This window comes from Gobius niger (genome assembly GCF_951799975.1).
Source record: "Gobius niger genome assembly, chromosome: 20".
In the NCBI taxonomy this organism is placed as follows: domain Eukaryota; kingdom Metazoa; phylum Chordata; class Actinopteri; order Gobiiformes; family Gobiidae; genus Gobius; species Gobius niger.
Window position 1 is genome coordinate 26,826,155 of NC_136871.1, and position 26,405 is coordinate 26,852,559.

Genomic DNA, 26,405 nt, shown 5'->3' on the forward strand with positions numbered 1-26,405 from the left:
GAAATTTGGACGTGACAAATAGCACTCGAGTCCGTAGATCTTTTTTTTTTTTACTCATTTGGTGTCCACTGATTGTTGTCGGCGCATTGTCCCGGGTTGAAATGTCCCTTCCTGGAAACTAGTGGTAGTATCCTGTACAAAACAAACAAAGAATGAATGAGTAAAGGAGTAGGGCGTGCAGAGAACGTTTCACAAATGGTCCCTGAAAGACTCATAATGGAATGAATTAGATCATGTATTATATTTATGTTTCTTTATATTGTTTGATTTTAGAAGTACAGTCATTATGATTGATGCAGGGAAACTGTTAAGCAAACCACTCCCGTTCGCAGTTTATTGTTGCTGTAAAGAAGTCTGAACTCACACACGTATGAATTTGGGCAATAGGAGGATTGTCTTCACACAGCTTTACATGGGGATCACTGTGTACCTGTTCTGTAGGTAGTAGCCCGCTGAATGCTGCTGGATACATTTGACCTGAAGAGGAGAGTGACCGATGAGCTTCACAGGGGCTCGACACCTAAAAACAAAATTAAAGTCTTGCTTTAGCTAACTTTACCTAGGTACACAATGAACTTTTGCTTCAGAGCTCCATCCTTTTGGGCTCATCAAACAATTTCAAAATTGACTTTACTCAATGGGTATTGGATAGGTTCTTAACGTAAGAAGGGTCAATGTTTATCGATGAACAGGAAATGCTATTCAAACCCACCGACAAGCTAAGAAGAGTATTGGCAAATTATCTGTATCACTAAAAGCAAAAAATATATTTATACCGTGGTCAGTAAGATTTCCAATGGTACCTGGTGTGCATTAAAACTGTATAACGCAGAGTCACGTCCTATATCACTTTCTATATCACTCCACTGCAGCTGTTTCCATAGTAACAATAAACAATTGAGCTGGAACTAGCTTCAGGTAAAACGGCTTAAAAAGTGAAATAACTCCTGCCCAGGAATAAACAGGCCCAAATGAACAGTTTCAGTTTGTGGGACCATGGTATAAGCATTATACAGTTTTAATGCACTAAAACTGTATAATGCACTGCTCCTTGTTGTTTAATGATTACATATATATCACAAGAGGTCTTCCATTAATTCATAGAGGTTACGATAATTTAGCCAATTTTTGTCTAAAACAAAAAAACGTAACTCAAATTATGTAATAAAACAAGTCAAAATTCAATCCTAATTGATTTTGGTCTTGAGTGAGTCTTTGTCAAGTTTTCCATTATCACCATTTCATGAGGAACAAATCTTTTTAATTTAATGATGCCAAAATGGTCACATAAAAATCAGATCATTATTACAATATTCAAGATAGTGATGGAATATTGCTAGTTCCAGTGTAAATTTTGACAACATATCTTAATTCAGTTTTAGTCTTAGTCTTTTGACGAAAATCTACTTCATTTTTAGTCGAGATTTAGTCAAAAAAATATCTTCAATTTTAGTCTAGTTTTAGTCGACTAAATTTAAGACAAATTTAGTCTACTTTGCATTTATAATGTTCATTAAAATCATATTTAAATTTGTTCCTCTGCTTCATAGAGCTGCTCCACATGAACAAAGCTCAGAGCTGATCCTTTGGCAGTGAATTTACATTATTTGAGGCTCTTTCAGACTCTCAATAGACGTTTGGATGATTTTAGTCTCTCCTTTTCATTTCTATTTAGTCTTATTTTAGTCGACTAAAATATCTGGACATTTTAGTCATAGTTTTAGTCTCATGAGAAACTTTTAATTTAGTTGTAGTCCAATTTTAGTTGACAAAATGAACACAGGCTAGTTCTATGTGGTGCAGCTCTAACGGCGCTTGTTGCACTCACAGCCTTGATGGCGGGGCAGTGCTGGTGTGGGTGCAGCACAGGCAGAGAGACGTTGTAAGAGAGCAGTGTCTGGTGTCGGTCCATGGAGCTGGAAGAGTGGGGCCTGAGGTCCGAGGCTGAGACCGTCTGAGGCTTCGAACTGCGGCCCAAACTGCAGGACTTTCCCTCACGGCGCTGATACTCTATGGGAGACTGCAGGGCTGGACAGGACATAAAGATACATTACAGTTGGCAGCGTCTTTGGAAAATATACATATATTTTTTCAAATATGAAAAAGATGCAAAGACAGTGATGTGTTGCTTCAGATCATTCACAGAGAAGATGCTTTTAAACTGGGCGGCTGAACTCCACTGTGATCATCACATTTACCCGTGTAACTTTTTTGCTTGTTGATCAGTGGTTTATAATGTAATTGTCTCTACAGCTTTATTCTGTCCCTTTTTATATTGTTATTATATCAAATGCAGCCTTTTGTTGTACTTTAATAGATTATAAGAGCAAAACATGCATGGTTCATTCAAAACCAGCTAATCTACTCTGCTATTGTTTTAAGGCTCAATGAATCATAAATTCGGCCTAATGTTGAGCAAAGGGTGTGATACTCAGCCACCAGGTGGGGCTTTTCACCCAATAATGACACTAGATAGAGAGTAGCAAGATTATTTATTATTTATTTTATTTTTTCCATTCAAAGTAAAATATCTCCCAATTGTTCATTGCCAGTGAATTGATGTGTTCATGAGCAAGACTGGCCTTTACATGTGGTTTTCATGGCCTCGAATATTTCATCCCCAGAACAAGAAAAGATCAGATATTTTGTATATACCGAAATAGGTAAAAGGAGCTGCTTCCACCCAGAGGGGGCCGGGAGTCAACAGAAGAGCCCGGGTGTTGCTCCCACCTTTATAAGTGTCAACAATGTGTTCTCAGGCTGCTCCAATGGCACATATGAGATACAGTATTGGTCTAAAGTTTGGAAACACTCCTTATATATCAGCTTTTCTTTCTTTTCATCACTATTTACATTGTGTGATTCTCATTGAAGACATTATTAAACACTTGGGATTATGTTGGAAACAAAAAGGGTGAAAGTTGTCAGTGAGATGTCTTTGAAGTGAAAACCGTTTCTGGTGACGACATTGTGATTCGTGAAGCCCACTGAGAAAATGGTTTCTCAGTTTTTTGATGTTGAGAGGCTTTTGCAGTCGTTGAGTCTGGAGGCGACAAAAGCATGGATAAGGGTCCCTGCAGCAGAGGTTGAGAGGGTGGGACGGAGGCGGGCAATGTTGTGAAGATGAAAGAAAGCAGTTTGAGTGACGTGATGGATTTGGGGTTTCTGAGCGGAAAGGAGGAGGGAATTTGGACCGATGAGCATGATTTCAGATTTATTGCAGTTGAGTTTAAGGATGTTGGTGGACATCCAGGATCACATTGCAGAGAGGCAGTTGGTGACAGTGGAGACAGTGGTGGGTGATGGATTTGGTAGAAAGACAAAGCTGTGTGTCGGCAGCATAGCTATGGAATTTTAGACCGTGGTGGTGAATGATGAGTCCGAGAAGTAGCAAATTAAGGATGAACAGCAAGGGGCCAAGCACCGAGCCTTGAGGGACTCCGTGGGTGACGGGGAGGGTGTGGGATTTACAGCTGTTTATGGAGATGTATTGGGATCTGTCAGAGGTATTTCACCATTTTTTGTTTAAAACATAATTTAATATGTCTTCACTGATGATCTACAATGTAAATACTCTGTTTCCAAACTTTTGATCAGTACTGTATGTATGTAAATGATGTAGCCCTGATTCTTACCATTGAGAAAGTTCCTCTGCGTCTCGAGTATCTGCACCACGTCGCTCCTCCAGGCCGTTTGAACCTCTGTGGATGGAGCGGCCATGACGAACCGTGTCACTGCGGCATTTGTGCCACGAGACGTCAGCACCAGACAACAGGGCTCCTCCTCAGACTCCCTTTCCACACCCAAACAACTTACCTACCACAAAAACATTCAACAAATATTAACACACAGCACAAAGGCAGACTCTCTTTTTTGAAACAGAGAGATGCTGTACCTTGATGCTGTTTTTAAATGTGTATCCAGGGAGAGAGAGGCCCTTCTTTTTGTCGATGGGCTCGCTGAAGATGACGAGTTGTTCAAACAGAAAAACCCGTCTCTCGCGGCTCCTGCTCAGCACTACCCCCTCCAAGTCCTCAGTGACAAAAAAGGTGTCCTGCTGGAGGAGCTTCCCCTGCGCTGTGATCTTACCCTGAAAGCAAAACAGCAGAGTTGACAATGTATCTATTCTGTGTATATGTGCAAATCTTGTATACACGTTCATATTTAGGCTGAAAGAATAATTAAAATGAATGGACCATGACTTTTTACATATTTCTAATAAAAACAGCATTTAATTGCACAGGAATACTGGCTCCTGCCCCCAGCTGAGACATGGACAGCAGCCCATTCTACAAGCTGAAAACAACAGCACAAACGCAGGTCACTTCCTGAACTTCGAGCATTGTTTTTTGGCCTCACCTCAAACCCCTGCAGCCGGCCCACGTTCATCATGTCGTTGCAGCGTTTTGGCACAAAACACGTCACCTCCACTGCTCTCTGAAGAGAGGAAGGAACAGACAGATTCACAGCTAAGGATATCAGTAAAAACAAACTTCGAGACGACTGAAGCGCTGATGTTTCCAAAATGTCTGTAAGTGTGTTACTCTTAAAGGAGCTAATCTGTTTTGTCTTCCTTTAGTATATTGTAAACTGTAAATTTGTGGGGGAAACACTGTAGATCTAATTATAAAGCATTTGTATCAATTTCATGAACTTGGAGGCTAGTTTTCCTGCATTCATGTGAAAGTGACCCTGAAAAGTGACCCTGCAAGTAGTGAAATGTGCCTATAAACATGTCCCTGTTAAGGGATACTACAAATATGTTAGGGATTAGGGATGAGTTTGTACCCCCAACCACATTTCAGTTTAGTGGCTTCCTCTTTCATTGTTTGAAATGAAAAAATCAGGTATAGGGCTTTTCATTAGTACTTCATATAAACTTTATATAATATCAACCAGCCACTACTTTTTCAAACCATGTCAGCTGTGGTTGAATGAATTTGAAATGTAATTATTAAAACAAACACATAACTGCAAATAAATAAACCATAATGAGGTGTCGTACCTGCAGCTCCCCCACATCTCTTCCCGCTTTGCTGTAGTACTTCAAGAAATCCTAAAATGAAAATAAAAGTTAATTCAGAATTGTTTTTGTTTGAATAAATATGACTGTGAATAGTTGAAAGTCAAAAACCTTTAGCAGTAGTTGATATTTCATGATCCTCTGAACAGGTTTAATGAGGAGGTCGTTGAGCTGCAGCCTGTGCCCCAACTGCTGCCTCAAATCCTGACAGAAAAAAACACAAATACATGAGAACGAAATACCAAGCAATTATTTCACATCCATGACACAAGAAAACATGACATCACTTACCTCAAAAAAGGTCTCAATGAACTCCGAGACGACATACTCAGACTTGGGTTTGTTTTGACAGTAAACAACATACATGTGAAGACGCCGCTCCTGCAAAACAATTGAGAAATGTGTCACAGATACTAATTAAAAATCCACAGCACAAACTGCAGATAGCTGATGATGGGACAGTTATTCTTCACTTCCCAGGTACAATGTTTAGCTCAAAACAAACTCGGAAGCAAGAGGTTCAGGTTTGAGGATCCACAGTCTCCGAAATATCACAATTTTAGTCATGCAAATTCTTATGCATCACTTTGCTTTCAATGCATCAGGGCCAAGATTTCAAGGTTTGTAGCCTTCAAAAGAATAGAACAATGAGGCTCTGCCTGGTGCCAAAAGTGAAAATCCCATTCCCATTCAAATATCCTTGACTTTTCTTAAGCAGTTACCACGCTTTTATAACTTTTTGTTTTTTAAAGATTTGGATAAATCTTCAATATAAAATTGTGTGTTTTATAACCATGAGTTAGTACATAGCTGATTAGCTGCTATAGTAGCTCTTTTATAGCCTGTATAAGGCAGCAACTCCCTCAGCCTTGGTACAGAAGCAGGCATTTTTATTTTGCCTTTTCCTGTGAACTGCATTTGTGGTTTTTGTGTTCCACATGGTTTTGCTGGATGCTTTTGTACGTCTTTGCCGTGTTCTTGTGAGGTTCAACAGATTTGTTTTACTGAAGAGAGTCCATAATACGTTTGTTAAGTGTGACATCACACACAATAATAAGCTACTTCCGGGTCCAAACAGTTGAGCATAATCAAACACAGCAAAAACACAACTTTATCTGAATCTCCTGAAATAACAGATAAAAGCCCTTTTTTTTTTTTTTTTTTTACACCTACTTAGAATAATATATCTCATGATCTCCAGGCAAAATGAAGATATTTTTATATTTAAAATAAGCCTTCATTGTGTGAAAAAAAAAAAAAAAAGATTAATTATAGCCTAATATTTCAGCTAAATCCCATTATAGTGAATAGGACTAAAGTTCTGTTGGACCTGGAAGTGGAGCGATGACATCATAACTTAACAAAAATATGATCCTTTTTAAAAGTAAACAAACTTCTAGCTTATGAGCTAAAGACATTTGAGACCTACAAATATCCTCTTCTGAAACACTGAAGAGGCACCAAGATCCCCCACACCTGCAACACAGTGGAGGCGTCACAGGAGAAGCTACAGGAAACAAGGAAGGGACAAAGGAGAAGAAGCTGACTAGTGCAAGACACTACGCTCTGAAACAGGGACAAACCCAGGAGGCGCTGCACCATTTCAGAGGATCAGAGGAGACTGAAGGCAGCCAGCCAGGTGCTACTGTTTCCTCCAAAAACATTCTGGTCAGGTTGGCCCACAATGATGGTGCGCTCAGTCGCAGCAGCTCAGGACTAACACCTGAACACTATTTCATTGTACAATGACAAACACTTATTTAAGATATTAAAGATTCGGAGTGAGATTTTAACCTCCAGAAGTCTTTGTCTGTAGAGCTCTATTAGCCTTCCCTACATGTTTTTGGGTAGGTGGGGAAACAATAATTGACAACATACAAACTCCACACAGTATGACCTGAGCCACTTATCCCCCACGCCGTTCTCTGACTGTTTACTAATATGTCTCACACGCTAACAGGTGCATGATGGAGAATGGGCTTCATTTGCATAATGTATATTTCAAAGGAACACAAGACTGAAGGTGTTTTTAACATTTTCTAATCTTGTTTTCCATGTTTAGGTTTGGTGCCTCCTTGACAAGCTCCAGTCGTGTGAGTTTTCCATGCCTTAATTAAGCACGTTTCTCTACACAGGAGAACAAGTCGTTTGTCTTTTTTTATTTTGCACTTCGCCTAAACTCCACGTGCTTCACATCACAGTTATTTCTGTGTTTGGCCTTTCACTGAACTTTGAGAGCTCTGAATGAAGAATGATCGTCTTCAGCTGCCAAATATGGAAGGCCTCTGTAAATCTAGGCTTCTGTCTCTCTAAGACCTTCGGTGGTTTTCAATCGAAATTACTACTCAAACAAAATGATTCCTCCCATGTAGAGTAGGGCCTGACTCATATGGACTTTTGGGGTCTGATAAAAAGGGGTTTGGAAAGGCCGATATGGATAGTAATTAAATGTGATGTATTTTTATATCCCAAGTAGGCAATAGTTAAACATAAGTATGACACAACAGCAAAATGTTAAAATGATGTGTTTTCCTCCCTCTACTTGCTCCAGCAATGTCCTAATGTATAGAATGAGCCCTGACCTGTTCACCTCAACTGCCTCTAAAATCCTGCACTGTCAATTTGAAGCTGTATTTCAAAACTCACTTCTATGAGAATCAGAATTCAAGAATGGCCCAAGTATTACTGACAAACATTGCATTGCATTTTTTGTTTACTTAGTGATAATTAAATATGCATAAAGCGCGTCCATTCCCGCCTTGTTTTCACACCTTTCACTAAACAAAATGGAGCCAGAAAACATGAATGATAGTTGCCAGTAGATCTTTGAGAAAATAGATCAGCTGTTTACGTGTAGCTTTAGGAGCTACAAGCTCACACAATCCAAAAATGACATAATCCAGGCATTCATTGCTCTTTTTTGTCATTATTGCTATGTGTGCTTCTAAATAAATATGAATAGTTATAAACTTGACCTAAGTTCTTTTTATTTATTTATTTGACAGGGACATTGCACAACAAATGTGTTGCACAGGCAGAGGCAAAGTGACAGCAGGTTTATACAGTGGCCAATGAGCATTCTTAGAGACCAGTCACAATATGAAATACATAGATATAAAGCACCGGCAAAAGGATCACAAACATTCAGATGCAATAATTACAGTATTAACACTTTATTCAAACTATTTTGGCACTACTTTTGCTCCCTACAGTTGCTAAACTTTTGATGCTAATGACACTCACACCAGAGCAAGATGGCAGCCGACCAGTGGGCACATTTTGAAGATGAAAAAGTCTAGTTTTATACAAATAAATAAATAATTCCCCAGGTATTTTTCTAGTATTGTTTAGAATGCATGGGCAAATGTGTAACATGTGTAGAGCAGTTTTGTAAAAAGAGGAAGCACTTTTGGACACAAATATTCAAAGCAATTTCATACCGCTTCCCGGTGTCCAAGGATTCACAGGGACAGTTCAGTTGAAATAAATGTCTTTGATCAAACAAGAAGATCTAGATTAAATCTAAAAAGTGTACACAGACACCTCAGGCCGGATACGCGTCACATACTACAGCAGCAGTTTTGTGAGAAGTGTCCAACCTTTGGTCCCGAGCCTGAAACTATGAACTATATACTAAACAGCATTTTCTCATTGACACTCACATGTTTAATAAAGAGCTGCGCCAGACTGTCCGGGTCAGACACGCACTTCTCCAGCTCTCCCAGGAAGTAACTGCAAACACACATACAGCACAGAACCGCACTGGGTCAGAGCAGTCAGGAAACTCAGGGAAACAAACAATGGTGAGAAAGTTTTATGAAGGGAGTAGGAAATGTGCTGTCTGTGCAGAGGAATAGCAAGTGAAAAATGCTCTAAGAGTCATACTTTTACCCATGATAAAAACATCCCATTGTCACCCACAGATGTCCTGAGGTGGGGCTCCGCTGTAGCTTCTTGTGTTTTCTTGTTAATGTGTTTGCCAGTAACAATGAATTTAGGCATGCAGTTACAAAAGCAACTCACTCTTTGTGCCAGTCGTAAATCTGGTGGATGTTTCCAAAAATGATTCTGTCTCTCCCCTTCAATTCTTCTGGTATGCCCTGGTTTGTCATGGCTGTCATGTAGCCCTTCAACACAGAATTAGGCAAAACTATTAGACTATTGACCATGCAGGTAAAATAAATGGAAACGCAACATCTGACATTTAAGGGCTTGTATAACAACAAATGAGCATACGTAAAAGCTAAAAGAAATCCACTAAGGAAAACACCTGAGCTGCAGTTATTTATCTATCAACACACCTCCACGATGAGCCCGAGGTCCTCCACGTAGAGCCGCTCCGTGTCTACGAGCTCCGTCAGCACATATCTGAAACCGGAAGATTTAAGTGTCAGGGAGAGATTGATTTTCGCAGATTACAGAATAGTTTCCTTCCTCCAGGAGTCACCCACAAGCTTTTCTCATACGCCGCCGCTCTGGCCTCCTCCGTGTCCGCGGGAGACGACCACTGGTTTGATAAATCGTCATTCCCTGAGCTGTTCCTTTCACTGGGGAGGGTGGAGAGGCTGGTGTGGCCCTGAAACACATACAAACCAACAAGTAAGTACACATACAGGCACACAATTTACGTGTGTCTGGGTGGGTTTTCTTTTTCAACATGAAACCGACTCACTATGTTATTGATCGGGGAAGGTTAACCCAGCACCAAAATGCCACCCCTGCCCCTGTTTATATAACAGGTACCACCTAAAGCCGCAGGTCTGATGTGAATTTTGTCTGTAATCCCCTGGACTTACTGTCGTCTGGCCACATCGTGTTCCCTCCGCAACCTAATCCCACCCGGTTTCTGGGTCAAAAACGCACCAAGTGTTTATTTTACCTCTTTAGCTTTCGGGGTCAGATTTTTCGTTAGGGGCATTTCTCACCGTCCTGACAGTGGAAACTATGCAATGATAACGCCACTTTTAATGTGTTTTCTCGAGACAGAAGTAGGTTAGCAGGTAAAATAATGGGGGTTTGCAGTCATTCAGGTATGTTATGTTTATGTTTTATCTAGGCCTAGTTTTTAGACAATCATTTCAACCATGGTGAAGGAGGATTATAATTTGTGACAGTAAGGCCTAGTAGTGGTAGAAATAGTGCTATTATGTTACTTTTTCAGTAAAACATTGTAGTATTACGGCTCCGGAATTAGACTTTCACTACAATGTAATTATCAATGTTTATTTTAAACTGACGGAGTGCAAGGATTAGGATTTCATGTGTCTAAAGCAGGCCCGGTGTATTATATTTAGAAACGCAGCCTTGTACACATCGAACGAAACCTAAACATCATGGTTCCCCTCAGGTCTCTCACCTTTAGCCCTGACCCAGTTCAGTCTCTGCACAAATGATCAACACCAGATGCTGCTTTACAAATTCCATCACTGCAGCTCTAAAGTCGGCCCTTTGGTACCGTAATGTCTATGTCAACAACTACTACTACTACTATTAATGACGAAGATGATAATAAACCACAACCATATGTCTACAGCTTCTGACTGTTACAGTGGGAGGAAAATGTATGTGAACGCTTTGGAATTTCTCACATTTCTGCCTATATTGGTCATATAATGTGGTCTGATCTTCGTCAAAATCAAAAGACAGAACAAAAAAAATGTCTGCTTAAACTAATACCACCCAAACATTTTTTTAATTAATAAAAGGAAGAATTGTCAGTCCACAGAATATTTTTCCAGTGGTGCTGTGGAGCATCCAAAGGTTAAACAGTTTGGTAGGAACACACAACGTCATGTGTGGAGGAAAAATGGAACAGCACATCAACATCAGAACCCTCTCCTCACTGTGAAGTTTGGTACAGGAGAATCATAGTGTGGGACTGTTTTGTTGCCTCAGGACCTGGACAACGTGACATCAGTAGAAAAATTAATTCACAAGTTTATCCAGATATTTAGCAGAAAAGCCTGAGACATTCACAACATGCATGGAATAAGTAAGTGAACCCCCGTATTAAATATCTGCTGATCCTTCTTTTGCAGCAATAACTGCTTTTCTGTAGTTGCAGATCAGACGCTCACAACGATCAGGATGAATCTCGGACGATTCCTCTTTACAAAACTGTTGCAGTTCAGTGAGATTCCTGGATTCACTTACTTTTTCATCCCTATCCTGTGAATGTTTACATGTTATGGCCAATACAAATATGATAACATGTAAATGTTTGGGTGGTATTAGTTCAAGCAGACACTGTTCTTATGAGTTTGATGAAGATCAGACCACATTGTATGACAAATGTAGGCAGAAATGTGAGAAATTCCAAAGCGTTCACATACAGTGATAGTGTACTAGTATCACTGCCACCACTTTCTATTATACTTTCCTAAATGTTTAGCGGTAGATATAATACTTTCTAGGACGTTCATCTACCCTGTACCCCATTGTCTATTGGTTTTCCTTTACAAATCAATGACAATAATGTATCTATTTGGACAGCATGTAATATGTAATTCAAAGAAATAGCAGAGAAGAAAGAAAATAAACATGGCTTTATACTCTGGTGTTCTGAGCAACACAAAACAGGAAGTGTTTTGACATGGGTTTAAACTAAACTATAACATCCTGCTGCCGTCAACTATGTGGACTAGTTAAGGCGAGACACTGCAGGTGAATGGGGACATTAAAGATGTCAATTTAAAACTTTTGCTGTAAATTACTGACAAATATATGAGAGAAATTTTTTTATGTTTTCAAATAAAATCAAGCTGTTTTATGCCTGAAAATGCTTTTTGGCAACGAAATCTGAATAATGGATTGAGCCAGACTTCAATTATTTTTTATTTTGTTATTAGTTTTTTGGATCTTGTTTAGTTTAAAAAGAAGCTATTTTTAGTGGGGGTAAAAATCTGTAAAAATGTACATTTTGCCTTGTATTTTTACATTCAAAACTCAATAAATCAGGCTACATTAAATATTGCAAAATCTCTCTGAAAAAAATCTTTGTTATTGTTCAGTCCAAGGGTGAAAACTTGAAGTCTGTAGAATCTCAAGCTACTGACGTGGAGATGTTGTCGCCACAATTTCTCTAAAAATCTAAAACACTGAATCAGTACAATATTTTAATATGTTTTTGTGATGATTGGGTATATGTTTTGTTTCCAGGTGAAAGCCTATATGGCCAATTTTGCCATATTAAAAAAAAACAATAGAAAACAGTTGAAGAGTGGTAGATGGGACATTACTGGGCTCTCTGGAGCTCTTCCCTGGAGGAAGTCGCTGAAGTAGTTTTGGGTGGATGTCGGAGTGGAAGGAGTGGCCGGACTCAATGAACCCTCTTTAAACATCTGTAAAATAAAAGAAGAAAATATATATTAAGTCACAGAGAGCCACATAGTCAATGTCAATATCAACATTAAAATAAAACTTAATAGTATGCATCCATCCAACCACCTACTTAGATTTTATTCATCAACAAATTATCTGGAGGTTCTTCTAATAATTTCAGCCTCCTTCTAATTTAATTCTAGTCTAATTTATTTTGTTACTTCGACTAAAATTCTGGCGGGACATTTTAAAGGAAACACTGGTATGGCCCCAGGTTTGGCTCGTCCTAATCCTTTTTTTTTCTTCTGTTGTTTCTCATGTGTTTTGTCAGGACAGTTATATACTACTTTTTAATTGTGCCTCTGCTCTTTGTCGAAAAAGTTAAACTCAATAAAGTTTCTCAAATCCAGGTGTTTTCCAGCTTTAGTTTGGGCTTGTCTCCTCACCGTGTCTGCCGATCTGATGCTGGTCGAATGGTTGTGTTTTGGGGTTTTGGGGGTTTGCCTCTCTTCACTCGGCTGTTTCTCCAGGGTCGCGGGTCGGCCGTCCACACTGAGTTTCCGAATGGGGTTGGAGAGCCACTTTTTCAGGGTGCCGACCGGGCTGCGGGTGCCTCTCGGTGGAGACTGAGAGCTGGGGCTGGAGCTGCCTGGGGTCTGCGGGGGCGCTGGGAGGACCATACTGCCCTCACTGCCAGGGAAAGATTCTGAAAAGAAACAACAAAGTCACTCAGAATCAAACCAAAACACTCTTGTTCTAAATTGGTGGCATGAACCATAGCCTAGAGTTAAGAATCTCCCTTGATATTTAACCTCTCAGGGACCACTGCCCCTAGTTCCTTTTTCCTTGCATACAGGACAATTTAGGACAATTACTTTTCAGCCATTATATGCCAGCTCCCGCAGATGCACACTGTCGTTGTGCCCTTGGGCAAGACACTTCACCCACCTTGCCTCCAGTGTCTGTGTATACTGGTGCATGAATGAGAGTGTGAATGGGCGACTGCTTCCTTGCTGTAAAGAGCTTTGGGCCCAATGAAGGTAGAAAGGCACTATACAAGTTGAGATCATTTACCATATACCTTTCTTTTCCTGTTTTTATGCTGCCTCTTCTCGTCAAAATGAGCCATTTCCCATTGATGTTTCTGCTGGGAGAGCTCAGTTGATGTTAGCCACATTAGCATTTATTAAAAAAGCTGCTGCTTTTGTTTTTTTATTAGATCAATATGGTCTAATAAAAGGCATTTTACTATGATTGTGTCCATTTTTGGGCGGTTTGTTGTTACTTTTGCACTTTGATTGGCTTATTTGTGAAAATATTTTGACCGATATAACATTTCGCATTGGAGAGGTTTATGCACATAGTGATGAAATATAGCACCAAGAGATTGAAATGTTTACAACTCCAACATACATGGACATAGACTTCGGAAATTGTACACACATGCTGGGTACTAGTGAGACTATCATGAATTTGGAGTGTCTACAATGAAGTATATGTTTTGAGCCATTTCTATATCACCTCTAATGGACCCTAACACCTCGGAACCCAGAGGCATGTAGGTCGGATCTCAGCTGACCCCTCTCCCCTCAGGCAGGAGGCTACGGTCCACTCAGACCCATACCTCCCACTACATGGACAGTTTTCCCCTCCGCCATCTTCGTATGCATGCCTGTATAGTCTAAAGCTTTTACACTTCATTATTTATCTTAGTTATGTGTTATGTGTTTCATGTTGCACGCTTGAACCGGGAAAAAAGTCCTAGTTTGTGAACCTGTTCACTAACAATGGCAATAAAAACTTCTTCTTTTTTGTTTTGTTTTTAATGATGGTTCACATAAGCATTTGGGACAAAGTCTGCTGTTTTAATAGACATTTTAATTTGTAGAAGTCTCTGTTTAAGTTGGCCAATCGAGAGCGACATAAAATAGGTGGTCCTGGTTTAAATGGGCAGTCAAAAGGCCCATTTAAAAAGCCCATTTGAGCGTAGGGTTTCCCAGTCTGTTCACCACATCTGTATTTGTCTGCCCCCATTCTACACCTCTGGACCCCATCTGTATTTTGATTTTAGCTCAGGTCTCCTGAGTGGAAACGCTACAAAATCCCTCCACCACAACGTTTTAATCAAATCCTCCACTGCTCTCTCAAAGGGTCATTTCAGAGGAGCTGAGATTTTACCCAGAAGTCAGTAGTCCCTCCTGTCAGCGCATTTACATAAGCCACAATCATAATAACAAGACACTGCAAAAATGTGGGTCAGGTAGTCCAACGCTCTCACTAGACAGAAGATGGAAAAGTGATTTTGCTCCGTTTTCTTAACCCTTTGTCATCCAAAAAACAATGTTACAAAGGCTGCAACAAGCCAAATTAGAGAAGTAAGTATTTTCAGTCAAAATCAGAATTTTTGAGATATACAGTATTACCCACTCGTCGACAAAGCGCAGAACTCCAACAAACTCTCATCGTCGGAGGCAGCATCTGTGTTTCAGTCACTGCTCCTCTCAAGGTCAGGCTGAGCCAGAGTTATGAACATAAGTGTGATGACGGCCATAAGCCCCTGTGCACCTGAGGTTAATGCATCTGAAGTCCATCACATCAACACAGTCACCGCGGCTTATGTAACAGACCAACAGAGCTCCACCCGACTCCACGTGAATGCAGGCAGCGAAGGCATCTCCTGTGTGGGAATGAGTGAAGTGATGGAGAAAATGGAAGGTGAAAAAAAAAAGCCTCTTTGTTGCTCATGCACTGTGGTAAATGAGGAAGAACAGAAGACGTCAAGAGGTCCCCGGCTTCAGGATCAATGTGCATGTGAATGGTATCAATACAAGCCGGCCCCTTATTCCCTTTCCTTGATAACAAACGGCCAATCAGCGCTGTCCACAAATGATACTGTACAATTATTGAGAGAGTTCTTTAACCAGGAAAGTCCACTAAGATTCAGAATCTCTTTTTCCTGATCAACGTTACAACAATTCCAGGAACATTCCAACGGGTTAGCCTTTGACGATCAAATGTCAAACAGTGTTTTGATCCGGGACACTTTTGAGACTTTGTGGAAGTGCGTGTCCTTTTATTCAACCGAGGAAACCAGAGCACCCAGAAGAAACCAATAGATGGACGGTGATCCTTTGAAGACCCCACTCTCCTTTCATGACTTCTATCATCATGCATACATACTACAACAGTGCTTTCTAGTGCGTAGCCTTTATATAATATCAAATAACCTCCTAAAGCGTCAATAAAAGATATGTTAGGCCTTCAAACCATCTCGTTGCAGTTTCTATGAACGAATTCCTTATGAACATGTAATTATTAGACGACAATGAAGCGAAATCACAGCACCTTAACACAAGGCGCTTTTAATTTTCATATTTCACACGTCTATTTACAGAAACACATTGCCGCTGAGGGGAGGGGCTCCATAATCACTCCCAAAGCAACTGGAACAGAGTGGGATTTAAGGGTCAGCAGTGATGTGCCTGCAGCAAACTGGAGAACAATATGCCAAAACAAATGGCGGAAGGCTCAGCTTACTGCTCAGGGATGTATGGATTCAATCAGAGCTGCAATATTAATCATAATCAAATTCAATCAGCAAATTAATTGTCCAACAACATAGGTTAGAGTCATATCTAAAACCTGTAAACCGTGTAAGTTACACCTCTTCAAACACGTGGGATTCTTCAGTTTAGCAGTTCATACTTCAGTCTTCTTTCAAATGCTAGTCCTGAATTAACTGAACTGAGTCTTGAGTTCAGAAAGTTCCCCTTTGGACACAAACAAACTGCAGATGGATGCTGTAATAACACAGGGAAGACATCAGCACTATTACTACTAGGATAATTTGCCAACGTACCTCGGACTTGTGCAAAGCAGCATCCACATTTCCCGATGAGCTTTCGGGAGAGGTGCACGCAGCCACAGTCTCTCTGCTTCTTCTGACTCTTTTTCATGACGTCCCAAAGCAGATGCTACACGCAACACGATGATGTACTGAAGCCATGGTCCAATTCAACAACAAACGGATGCAAAAACTTGTGTAAATCCATTTATAATCCCGTGTTTCAATAGAAAGGACAGTAACAAACTATAATCCCATCATAAAAGGTCGTGCCCCTGTTAGATTTCGAAAGCAGGAGTCCCATAGAGTCACATGAACCAGGAGAGGATGTTGTATGCCGTGTGTGCTGGGACAGTAGAGACTATGAAGCAGGGGGAGTGAGAGAGGGAGGGAGGCAGCAGGGTAAAGGGGAGGGGCTGCGTGCACACACTATTACATACGATTCTCATGCAGCTACAGGAGCATCTGTTGCCTCCACTCCAAGCACATCTCACAGGATCTCACCTTCATTCACTAAAGATCAGACAATTTAACCAAACAAAAACAAGACAAATCCATCATTTCACAACTGCCAAGCAACCATACTGTATGTAAGAGCCTGAGTAGATTCAAATGAGGGAAACACACACCACACATGGGAATGCACTGCTCCTGCTCGCGACAAGGCTCATTCAATCTCAAAGGCGAGATTAGGTCTTCATGACCAGATTATGTCCGGAGCACAGCTGTTCAGGCCGGCAACATCTGGAGACGCCTCCAATGAGAATCTGACGCAAAAAGACCGACAGAGGATGCGCAAATCGCTGAATGAGTGGCTTTACTGGACAATTATTGTAAACATTTTTACAATAATGACTAATATGGGTCTTGAGGTAAACATCATCTTAAAGGGGCTAGATGCAAGTTTGGGATTTTATACTCACTACTGCCATCTCAGGCCTTATACGTAACTGCAGCTTCTATATGCATGACTGCACTTCGGACCCGAATTAACACCTTTTTGAGTGACAGTGCAGGATCATAGAGGCAGTTGTGGTGAATAGGTTTGAGCTTGTAGGGGGGAGGAAAATACATAATTTTAACTTTTTTAAACTCCGCATAGTCCCTTTCAATAACAAATGAATGCCAACTTCAGGATCATTTAAAAAAGTGCTGATTTTTTTTTAACTCCAAAGTTAAAAGAATGATCTGCCGCTGCTCCAGGATTGGATGTGTAATAACTACAGCATTCATTCATTCTCTAAAGCTCCTTGAAATTATCGCTCATCCTGAATTTTGAAAAAAGTGGCAGTGTCGCTTTCAGACGCGCACACGTGTAAAACAGCTCTGCCTTTTCAAACCAGCGGCAGAGATTACAGCTTTTAAAATATCCAGCGTTAAGCTTTTAAAAACAGAGAAACGATGATCCCAGTGGAAATCCAGGCATCTCTACCCACAGCGAGGGATTACGTGAACCATTTGCTTCTGGTGTTTTTGCTTCCACGTGCGGCAGACCATATACCGACACTGAAGCAGAAACATGGACTAAACCGGGACAAAATTAGGAGCAGCAGAAAATATATTATGCTAAATCAGGGATAGTTGCCTCCAGCGTCTTCCTCTCTCCTTTACATTGGCTTTAGTGGTGCCATAAATACCTGAAGCGTTACCTCTGCAAATGGCTGTGCTGGACTTTCTCCAAAATTTTTGCTCCATCCTCATCTCCTGGTCATGGGACTGCAGTGTATCTTGTATATTGTCTGAAAACTTCAGGCAAAGAAACAACAAAACAACATTAGAAAGAAATATGGTGAACATGTGTTGTTTACAGACTTTCCTCTGCAGTAGCTTTGTACAACAGCATGTAACCTTTAGACTCCACGTCAAAAAGGGTCCTAATCAAAAGAACAGACGGAAAAGAAGCTCCTAAATGGAGGGTCAGAGCACATGAGGTCATGAGGAGGTTGAGAATAGCTTGAATGCTTCATTTGAAGAGAGTAATGGAAATTAAAGTATATGTGGTGGAAAGAGTAAAAATAAAAAGAACTCGGTTAAGTAGAAGAAAAGTAAGTAAAAGTCTTCAGTGTTTTTGTTTTACTTTCCTCGAGTCAGTTTTAAAAAGAACTAACTCACAACATGATGTGAAGAGAGAAGCATAGTTTGAGTTTTGGTTTATTTTTGCCGTGACTCGGACACAGAAGCTTCTGGACAGCAACATCACAACAATAAAGTGAGAAAACTGCAGGGACAGATCCAGTCACTGCACTTCTGCTCTCCTAACTCAGACCTACTTTTACTCCGGTATGGGTACTTTTACTTACTTACATAAACCAAGTGTTTCCTCCCCGCTGGTAAAACGTCAGTCCCAATAAAAACACAGCAGTGAAGATGAGCTTTGCTTAAGTCCAACCATGACGGGTTAATCAAATCTCAATCAGGTAAATCAAATCTATACAAGACAAAATGTAGCTACAACTAAACCATTTAATAATGAACTGCTTGTATTCTCTTTGATAGAATAAGTATGTGAATGCAAATGACCTCAAAACATTGAGACACTACAGTAATATTGTACTGTATTGTAGCGTGAATAAATATAGATATATTTTATTCAAAAGAATCTATCATGAGAATAACAAAATCATGTAAAAGGATCCACTCTGAATCGTGTCTATTTTTGTCTCAAGTTTAGAGCATTTTATCTTATCTGTGGAATTTGTCTCAGGAAGACGACGGTGCAAATGGTTCTCTCTCAAAATTTAAACCCACTTAGGTTCCTCTGAAGTTTGAAAATATGTAAAAATGGTACCCACAAAACAATGAGGATCCTAAACATGCTCATCATACTCAACTGGAGAGCATGTAAATGTCCATTGTGCTGCTACAACTCAAATTAAATCCAGTTACAATAAAGCAAGAAATGAAAATAGAAACATTACATGCATCTCTGTCATGTACCTCTTGCGATCCAGTCGATCCCAAGTCCTCTATTCCACAAATGGCTCCGTTGGGCCCTGTTCTTTGGCCACAGACTTCATTTCCACCTAAAAACTGCCCTCCGTTTACCTAAAACGATCAGCACTTTGAAGTCAAGCAGCAGCAGAGGAATGCTCCTCAATCAATCACCTCCTGAAAGACAAAAGGGGGCGGTTCATTGCCTCCATAACGGGACAGAACTCACACCTCCAGTGGGGCAGGGGCGGGGGTGTCTTATAGGGTCATGGTGTGCTCTAGGACAGGGGTCTCAAACCAGTATCTCATCAGTAGCTCTCCACCCCTTCCAAAGCAGCTCCCCAAACAGCTAGTATCTTTACTTCTCCACAAGTTTCACAACTCCCTTTCACAGACTGACTTTTACTGCACAAGTGTCCGGTAAGTGTGATCCGTGGAGCAGTCAGTTGCAACTTCACATTCAGAGATACATCAGTTTGGACAGAGACAAACTCAAGTCTAAACCAGGCATTGTAGAAACAAACCTGCAACCAATCAGTGTCTAACACCTCCCTCTGGTGGCCGATTAGAGAACTGCACAGCTTCACAAATCCTCTGAGCCAAACTCTAATGGGATTTAGAGGCCTTTATGTAAATACTCGACTAATCCCCAACTAACTAAAATAATCATCTAACACTTAACTTTTAATGAAATCACAAGTCATTTATTTGTGCACACAAACACACTCATCTGTATGTTGACTTTTATGGATTAACCGTTTCATTTATTTATTGGGGCAAATAACTTATTTTACATGTGTGTCTATATTTGCCAAACTTAGATTTGCAATAACAATAACAAACAATAACAATGCAAAGTACAAACGGTTGCAGGGGTGAAAGTTGGAAACGTCAAGAGCTTTAGCACAGATAATCTCCTCACAAAGCTAAAAGGAGTACGTGTTCACATACACTGCATCTATTACACTCATCTATGTTTTACTTACACAAGACTGTATATTTTTTCTCACATTGTCTGTTACTGGATGAGACCACAGACTCAATGTCCCTGATTGTGGCTATTTTATTGGAAAAGGTTTGCCCTTAAAAGTATGTTTTAGTTCAGCGCAGTTTCTCTTATTTATTTAACGGGTATACAGGAGTATTTATAAACCTGCCTGAGCTGAGGTGGCTCGGACATTTGTTTTGGATTATAAATTGATTAAAAATGAGACTCTTGAGACAGTTCAACAACTTACAACATACTGTATCCATAAGCATGAAACAATACTGCTCATATGTACAAATGCTGAATACTTTTCATTAAATGTACGTTTTGTAAAGTCAAGTAGAATTTCAGTTTGGGTGGACCACGCCTCTCGGACTGTGGTACGGTGTGCCCTCCACACTGGCCCGCTCTACACCTAGCTTTTAACGCACCACTTGATGTAGGGGTTGCATCATACACTGTACATAATAAAATATATATTATTAATAATAATAAAATAAAAATGCATAGATTAATATTGTATTGCGCATGGTAATGACAATTGGAGCAACAAGAACACGGAGTATAGTATATATGTATATTAATGTGCCTTTATGTCATAAAAACAAGTGAGTATGGGTAATATTTGGCATTGGTAACCATCTGAATGACATATATTAATGGTCGCTTTGTTACTTGCTTTGTAGGGAAACAAGACCATTCTTGTAATAGTGTTTTGTTCTATCAATTATGTGAACAGTTCAAACAGTGGTTGTGAGTTTGGTTTGCGTTAATAAGCTGTTCTGAAAGGTAACAAGTTCTTAATTTTTTTTGCTATTGTTCCTTGTTGTTGTTTTGTTCCCTTTTACATTGATAGTACTATGTGAAATGAAATGTTTTATCATATTGAGTTGGGGGTAGGCGCTGATAAGCTTCTTGCTTCGGCCCACTCCTTTTGAGCAAAATGAATGCTCAAGTAAAAAAAATAAAAATAAAATAAGTTTTGCCATGCCTATTTACTTCAAAGTAAATACATAAAATTAACATTAAACATTGATACAAAGTCTTCCAACAGTTACTTTTGTCAGAAATCTGAGCAACAGAGAGGTACCGTTTTAGTTCAGCTCTGGTTTAGCTCCTGATTGTCCCATTTGAATATGACTAGAAGATCAGTCAAATCATTTCCTGAAGCTATTGTAGTGTATTTAGTGTTCATTTTGACAACATTGTAACAACATATTCTTTTATTAGTATTTTGCTGGTGTTTGAGAGTATTTTGGTAGTACTCAGTACTTTGAGTCTTTGATTGGGAATCAAAAACATTAAATTGTTCCATCAGGGGCTTTTTCCCCCATATTTTTGTAGTTGACAAAAACATTAATAATCCCATCCTATGCACACAGTTGACTAAAGAAACAGGAGGAAATAAAGGGGGAATAACAACTAAAAATAAACCTTTTTCCTGCATGGAAAACATGTGACTTTGGATGCACCAAAGTAAACAGAAATGTGCTGCTTCAGTTTTAGCCAGTGCCAGACGGAAGCAGTCAGTCAGTGCTTGGCGTTGACGTGGTCTGCATGTGACTGGGTTTATTCTGAGGTGGGCTGTTCCTCTTTTAGACTTCCTATGTGTTCAGCGGGGCTTTCGAACACTGATCCTGTTAAAGTCACCAAAGCTTAAACTGCTCCTCCCTTCACATTATGCACAAGTGACCATTCACAATCCCACAGGGGAGACTGGCGCCTGCCTTCAACTCACCTTTGACAACGTAAAGGGAACAAAATAACTGGAAATTTGAATATTTTTCCCCCCAACATTTAGATATTTTTTCATAGAAATATGATTTTTTTAATTTAGATTTTTTCATAGATTTTTTCATAGAGAAGGTATTTGGAGTATTGTTGAGATAAAACTAGAACGTACACAGTAGTAATTGTTGCTGGATATGGTTATTGCTCCATTTGTGTAATTAGTGAGATGATGAGTGAGACGTGAGGAGTCTTTACCTGGTTTGGAAATGGCAAAAGCAGCAGCAGACCCACATCTCGGCACGGGCCCAGGGGAAGATGACGAGGTGTCCATAAAAAGCGGTTCGGATTCGGACAGCATCCTCTCAGATGACTCGGTGTTGCCGGACCGGCCCCTGTCACTGCGGGTGAATGGAGGCCCGGGGTCGCGGCTGTACCAGGCCTGTGCCAGGAACGAACCCATGTCCCTGAGAAGAGTCCTGGAGAGAGGAGTGACCAAAGAGGAGGTGATGGAGGTGGACATCAACGGATGGGTAAGAAAAACTAAAGGAGTCGGACTGCACAACTTTTCTGAAGAGTTTTGCCACTGCACTTAGAGTTAGAGCAATTTATGTGTTTAAATCCAGTTCCGTTTCAAAGAGTCTGTGTCTTTTATTTTATTTTTTTATTTCTTCATACAGTCAGGTTACCAAAACAATTTATACCTGTACACACCTCAGATTCTATGCAAGCCCTGTAAGATGTCAACATTATTTTCTGACTAACCCCAAACACTTTGTCTTCTTACAAAATATAATGCACATAGCGGTCACATGTTCATGCCAGTTCATCCATTTGCACTCCTAAATACTCATAGGTGGAAATGTTGTATATCATGATTATGTACTGATATTGTAGTATGATCTCTTACTGATCTAGGTCTACAGTCCTTTGTTTTATTTACATTAACTTGCAGATAATGTTCATCACGTCATTTTATGAAGACTTAGCACATCTGAAAGCTTAGCTAGGCTACAGTATGTATTTATTTGGCTGTGAACAACATAAATAGAAGTGATGAGCTGACAGAGCCTTGGGGGCGCTCCTGTGCTGCATGTTGTTTCCTCCTCGCAGAATACAGAGTTTAGCCTAACCTCCTGTGTTTTAGTTAGAAAGGAAAAATACCACCAAATTAAGAAGGGGCTCACATTCAACTGAGCGAATGAAAACAAATGGAACTGAAATCTATAAACACCACTCGAACACGTCAGCAGGATGCCTCAATGTAAATGTTTAGGGCAGTGTGTGTTGGAATTTTTCCTGATTGTTGCCAAAGACAAAGCCATGTTTTGACAAATGTAGTATTTATTTCTTAAGAAAAATGGTTTCTGTTCTCAAAACCCAAATACATCGGTAGAAGTAAAATTCTGATAACATAAACTAAGCGGAGGTAATGTTGACAGACTAGTACAGTACTGTTGAGAGTAATTAGTGTATGGCAGTACAGAGAAAGTAGCACAACAAGAAGTCACAGTGAGTCAATATCCAACACAGAGGCTCAGTGGTCGTGTTCAGTCACCAATTTAAAGATTGGCGGTTCAGTCTCGACTCTAGCCTGAGCACAATGCGCAAAAAACAACCCCCCCCCCCGCCCCAAATATATACAATGGTATAAGACTGAGTATATCTGCGCAGCGACAGAACTATCACTGACTGACTATTCAAATGTAAATATCGCCCGCTCCAGACTGTTTTTGACACATTTTACAAAATTAAGGTAAAAAGATGAATGAGGACCTGTTGATTGAAATTCTAAATTGACTTGAATCATTTTCATCAAAATCACAATATGAACATTTTGGAACTTTCATGAAAATTATATATATTAATGGCTCTAGGACGAATAGGTGGCGTTCACGATTTAGAGTGTGATGATGTCATAATGTCAGGTGGAGGGCGGGGCCAATACAGCTCTATGGGAGAAATGCAGTTTTTGTAAGAACAAAAATTGACAAATGTTTTTCCTCATCAGTATTTGATCGTGATCGGATTCACAAACCTGTGATATTATTTTGGTCTTAAAGTACTTTCTATTGTGACAGTTTTTGTTTCATGTGGATTCCTCCAGTAATGACTGAGATATAAGCCAAAAAACAAAGATATAAAAATATGTATTTCGTCAGTTACCACAGTTACCGTCAGTTGACCTCCACCTCAATGTTAAACTGTAGGCTCTTCAGAATGTTGTGATGTCATGTGAACGCAACCTATTGTCCAAGTGCCATTTTGATGCATGTTTTGGTGGTGGGGGAAACATACGCCAACACTGGGAGAACTAGTCACAAATCATTATCATCATACATTCAAACACAATATACAGTAATGGTTCACATAGAAATATATCTTAAATGTGACACTAAGTTTAAATATAGTGATTGTGTCGTTATTCCAACAGAATGGTTTGATGGTGGCCTGTTGTAAAGGGAATGTGGACATTGTGCATGGACTTCATGGCTGTCCGTTCTTGGACGTGAATCTCCAGGACAACGAGGGCAACACAGCTCTGATGATCGCGTCTCACGCAGGCGAGTCTCACCCACTGGTCTACAAGCAGAACTTTTTCATGCATCTTTTGATTTTGTATTGATCAACAGTCTTCTTCGGGGAGAACATTGGGATTGCTAGCCATGGTAGTAAAAACAGTATAAACGTAAAGCTTAAGTAGTAATCTGAGTAGTGTTTTCATTAAGTCAACATCTGACAAAAATTAATGAACCCATTTTTGCAGCACCAGACAAATGGATCTACTTTTTAAAACCTGACACAAGAAGAGTACAGATACGACCCTTAAAGGCAGATGACCAAAAATAATGATGTAGCTTCCTTAGTTTGGAAATCTAGTTAGACATTTCTGATTTTGTGATTTGAGACACACTTGTAACATCTGCCCAATGCTATTGAACACAAACATACATGACATTGTAACATTGTAAAAAAGAAAATAGAAAAGAAGCAAACTTGCTTTGAACTAAATAATCACAAATAATTCTGTTTCCACACAGGTCATGTGAACACAGTGCTATACATCCTGAACTACTATCCTGGAGTGGACATTGAAATAAAAGACTGCCGTGGCTTCACTGCACTCATCAAAGCTACCATCAGCGGGAGAGACGACATCGTGGCGGCCCTCGTCATGGCTGGTGGGTGTAATTTGAGTAAAGGATGTTAACAATCTAAAAACAAAGACTTAAAGGCCACTTTATTAGGCTCCAAATGAAAATCTAATCAACTCTTGAAGCATGTTCAAACCAAGCATCAGAAGTCCTGTTTGAGAATAGTTTAGTCTTAAATAAGAATGGAGTCCCATCTGGTTTAGTCACTGTTCCGTCATGGTTTGATGTATCAGAGAAGAGTGGTAGCTGTGGGGACTGGTGTGAACATATGCAGCTGCATCTAGTTAACTTCCTGAGCCCGTGTCCTCTGCCGTTTTTGCTTCCCATTTCTCGAGTAAAGAGCTCACCCCAGGGTGAACGACCATGTGACCCCGAAGGCTGAACAAATGAGCAAAACTCTTCCCACAGACTGGGCAGCTGAATGGTTTCTCTCCCGTGTGAACGGTCAGATGTCGTTTCAAATGGGAACTCCATGGAAACTCTTTGCCGCAGAATGGGCAGCGAAATTCTCCCCCACTTTGTTGCTGTGTACTGTTGCCTTCTTGAGGCTCACTGTCTGTAGTATTGTTTTCTGTAGTGACACGAGTTCTGTGAACAAACATATGAGCCCTGAGAGCAGATTTGGAACTAAAGCCTTTCCCGCAGACAGAACAGCTGCATGGCTTCTCTCCAGTGTGAGCTCGTATGTGTTGTCGTAAGAGGTAATACGACGCAAACACTTTTCCACAGATCGTACAGCACTTGGAAAATTCTCCCTCACTACTGGCCCCTTGAGGCTCACTGGCTTTGGTCTTGTTTTCTGAAGTAAATAGAGTTCTGTGAACTAAAATGTGACTTTGGAGTCCATTTTTAAAATTAAACCTCTTCCCACAGACTGTACAGCTGAAAGGCTTCTGTCCTGTATGGACTGCTACATGCCGCTCCAGGGCGGACCGATACTTAAAGCCCATGTTGCACCAGGAACACACATGCTTTTTATCAAAGTCAAAGGCCATTGAGGGCGTGTTCTGGGGGAGTAGAGCATCCTCTGGAGGAAGCACGGGGGCTGCAAACTCAGGCTGCTCAATGTGTTCATGTTGTGGTGGTCCTGGCCATGCGTCTTCCTCTTCAGTTGCCAAAGAAAACTCTAGAACACAAAAACAAGTGAGAGTTTAGGTGGGCCTGAGTTCAGTTATATGTCCTTTGATCTTCAATGGTTTACCTGAGGGCTGCTCCTCTGTCGTGTTGATGTCTGTGTGAATGGCCTCTGGCTCCTCTTTAACATGGCAGGGCATGGACAGGCTGCACTCTGCTCACACACAAGTTCAATAAAGCTAAGTAAATATCATTAAGCTCTTTATTGAACGCATTGATGATCTGACAGTAGTGCCATGGTTCAAAATAACATCATGGTGCTCCTCAAAGCTGGCATTTAGT

General features: G+C 40.3%; 3 protein-coding genes across 3 annotated transcripts in view; 1 reads left to right on the top strand and 2 right to left on the bottom strand.

Annotated features, from left to right (window-relative positions):
* Positions 1 to 22,123, bottom strand: arhgef25b (Rho guanine nucleotide exchange factor (GEF) 25b). Its single transcript, XM_079578749.1, has 17 exons — positions 22,093 to 22,123; positions 17,837 to 17,933; positions 12,790 to 13,049; positions 12,262 to 12,363; positions 9,475 to 9,599; positions 9,325 to 9,391; positions 9,047 to 9,150; positions 8,686 to 8,755; positions 5,315 to 5,404; positions 5,135 to 5,227; positions 5,006 to 5,056; positions 4,360 to 4,437; positions 3,896 to 4,090; positions 3,636 to 3,816; positions 1,829 to 2,028; positions 431 to 520; positions 1 to 132 (listed from the first exon to the last, which is right to left on the bottom strand). Exons 2-17 carry the CDS (start codon positions 17,886 to 17,888, stop codon positions 55 to 57), a joined length of 1,836 nt encoding a protein of 611 aa, XP_079434875.1. The 5' UTR covers positions 17,889 to 17,933; positions 22,093 to 22,123; the 3' UTR covers positions 1 to 54.
* ankrd33ab (ankyrin repeat domain 33Ab) overlaps positions 22,043 to 26,405 on the top strand; it is a 7,130-nt gene continuing 2,767 nt past the window's right edge. The window contains exons 1-3 of the mRNA XM_079578768.1: positions 22,043 to 22,367; positions 24,269 to 24,398; positions 24,876 to 25,016. Coding sequence (XP_079434894.1) covers positions 22,104 to 22,367; positions 24,269 to 24,398; positions 24,876 to 25,016 — 535 coding nt within the window. The 5' untranslated portion in view covers positions 22,043 to 22,103. The remainder of the gene's footprint in view (positions 22,368 to 24,268; positions 24,399 to 24,875; positions 25,017 to 26,405) is intronic.
* The window catches only part of LOC306979679 (uncharacterized protein), a 2,018-nt gene continuing 616 nt past the window's right edge, over positions 25,004 to 26,405 (bottom strand). The window contains exons 2-3 of the mRNA XM_079578759.1: positions 26,191 to 26,277; positions 25,004 to 26,115 (exon numbers count right to left, since the gene is read on the bottom strand). Coding sequence (XP_079434885.1) covers positions 25,274 to 26,115; positions 26,191 to 26,277 — 929 coding nt within the window. The 3' untranslated portion in view covers positions 25,004 to 25,273. The remainder of the gene's footprint in view (positions 26,116 to 26,190; positions 26,278 to 26,405) is intronic.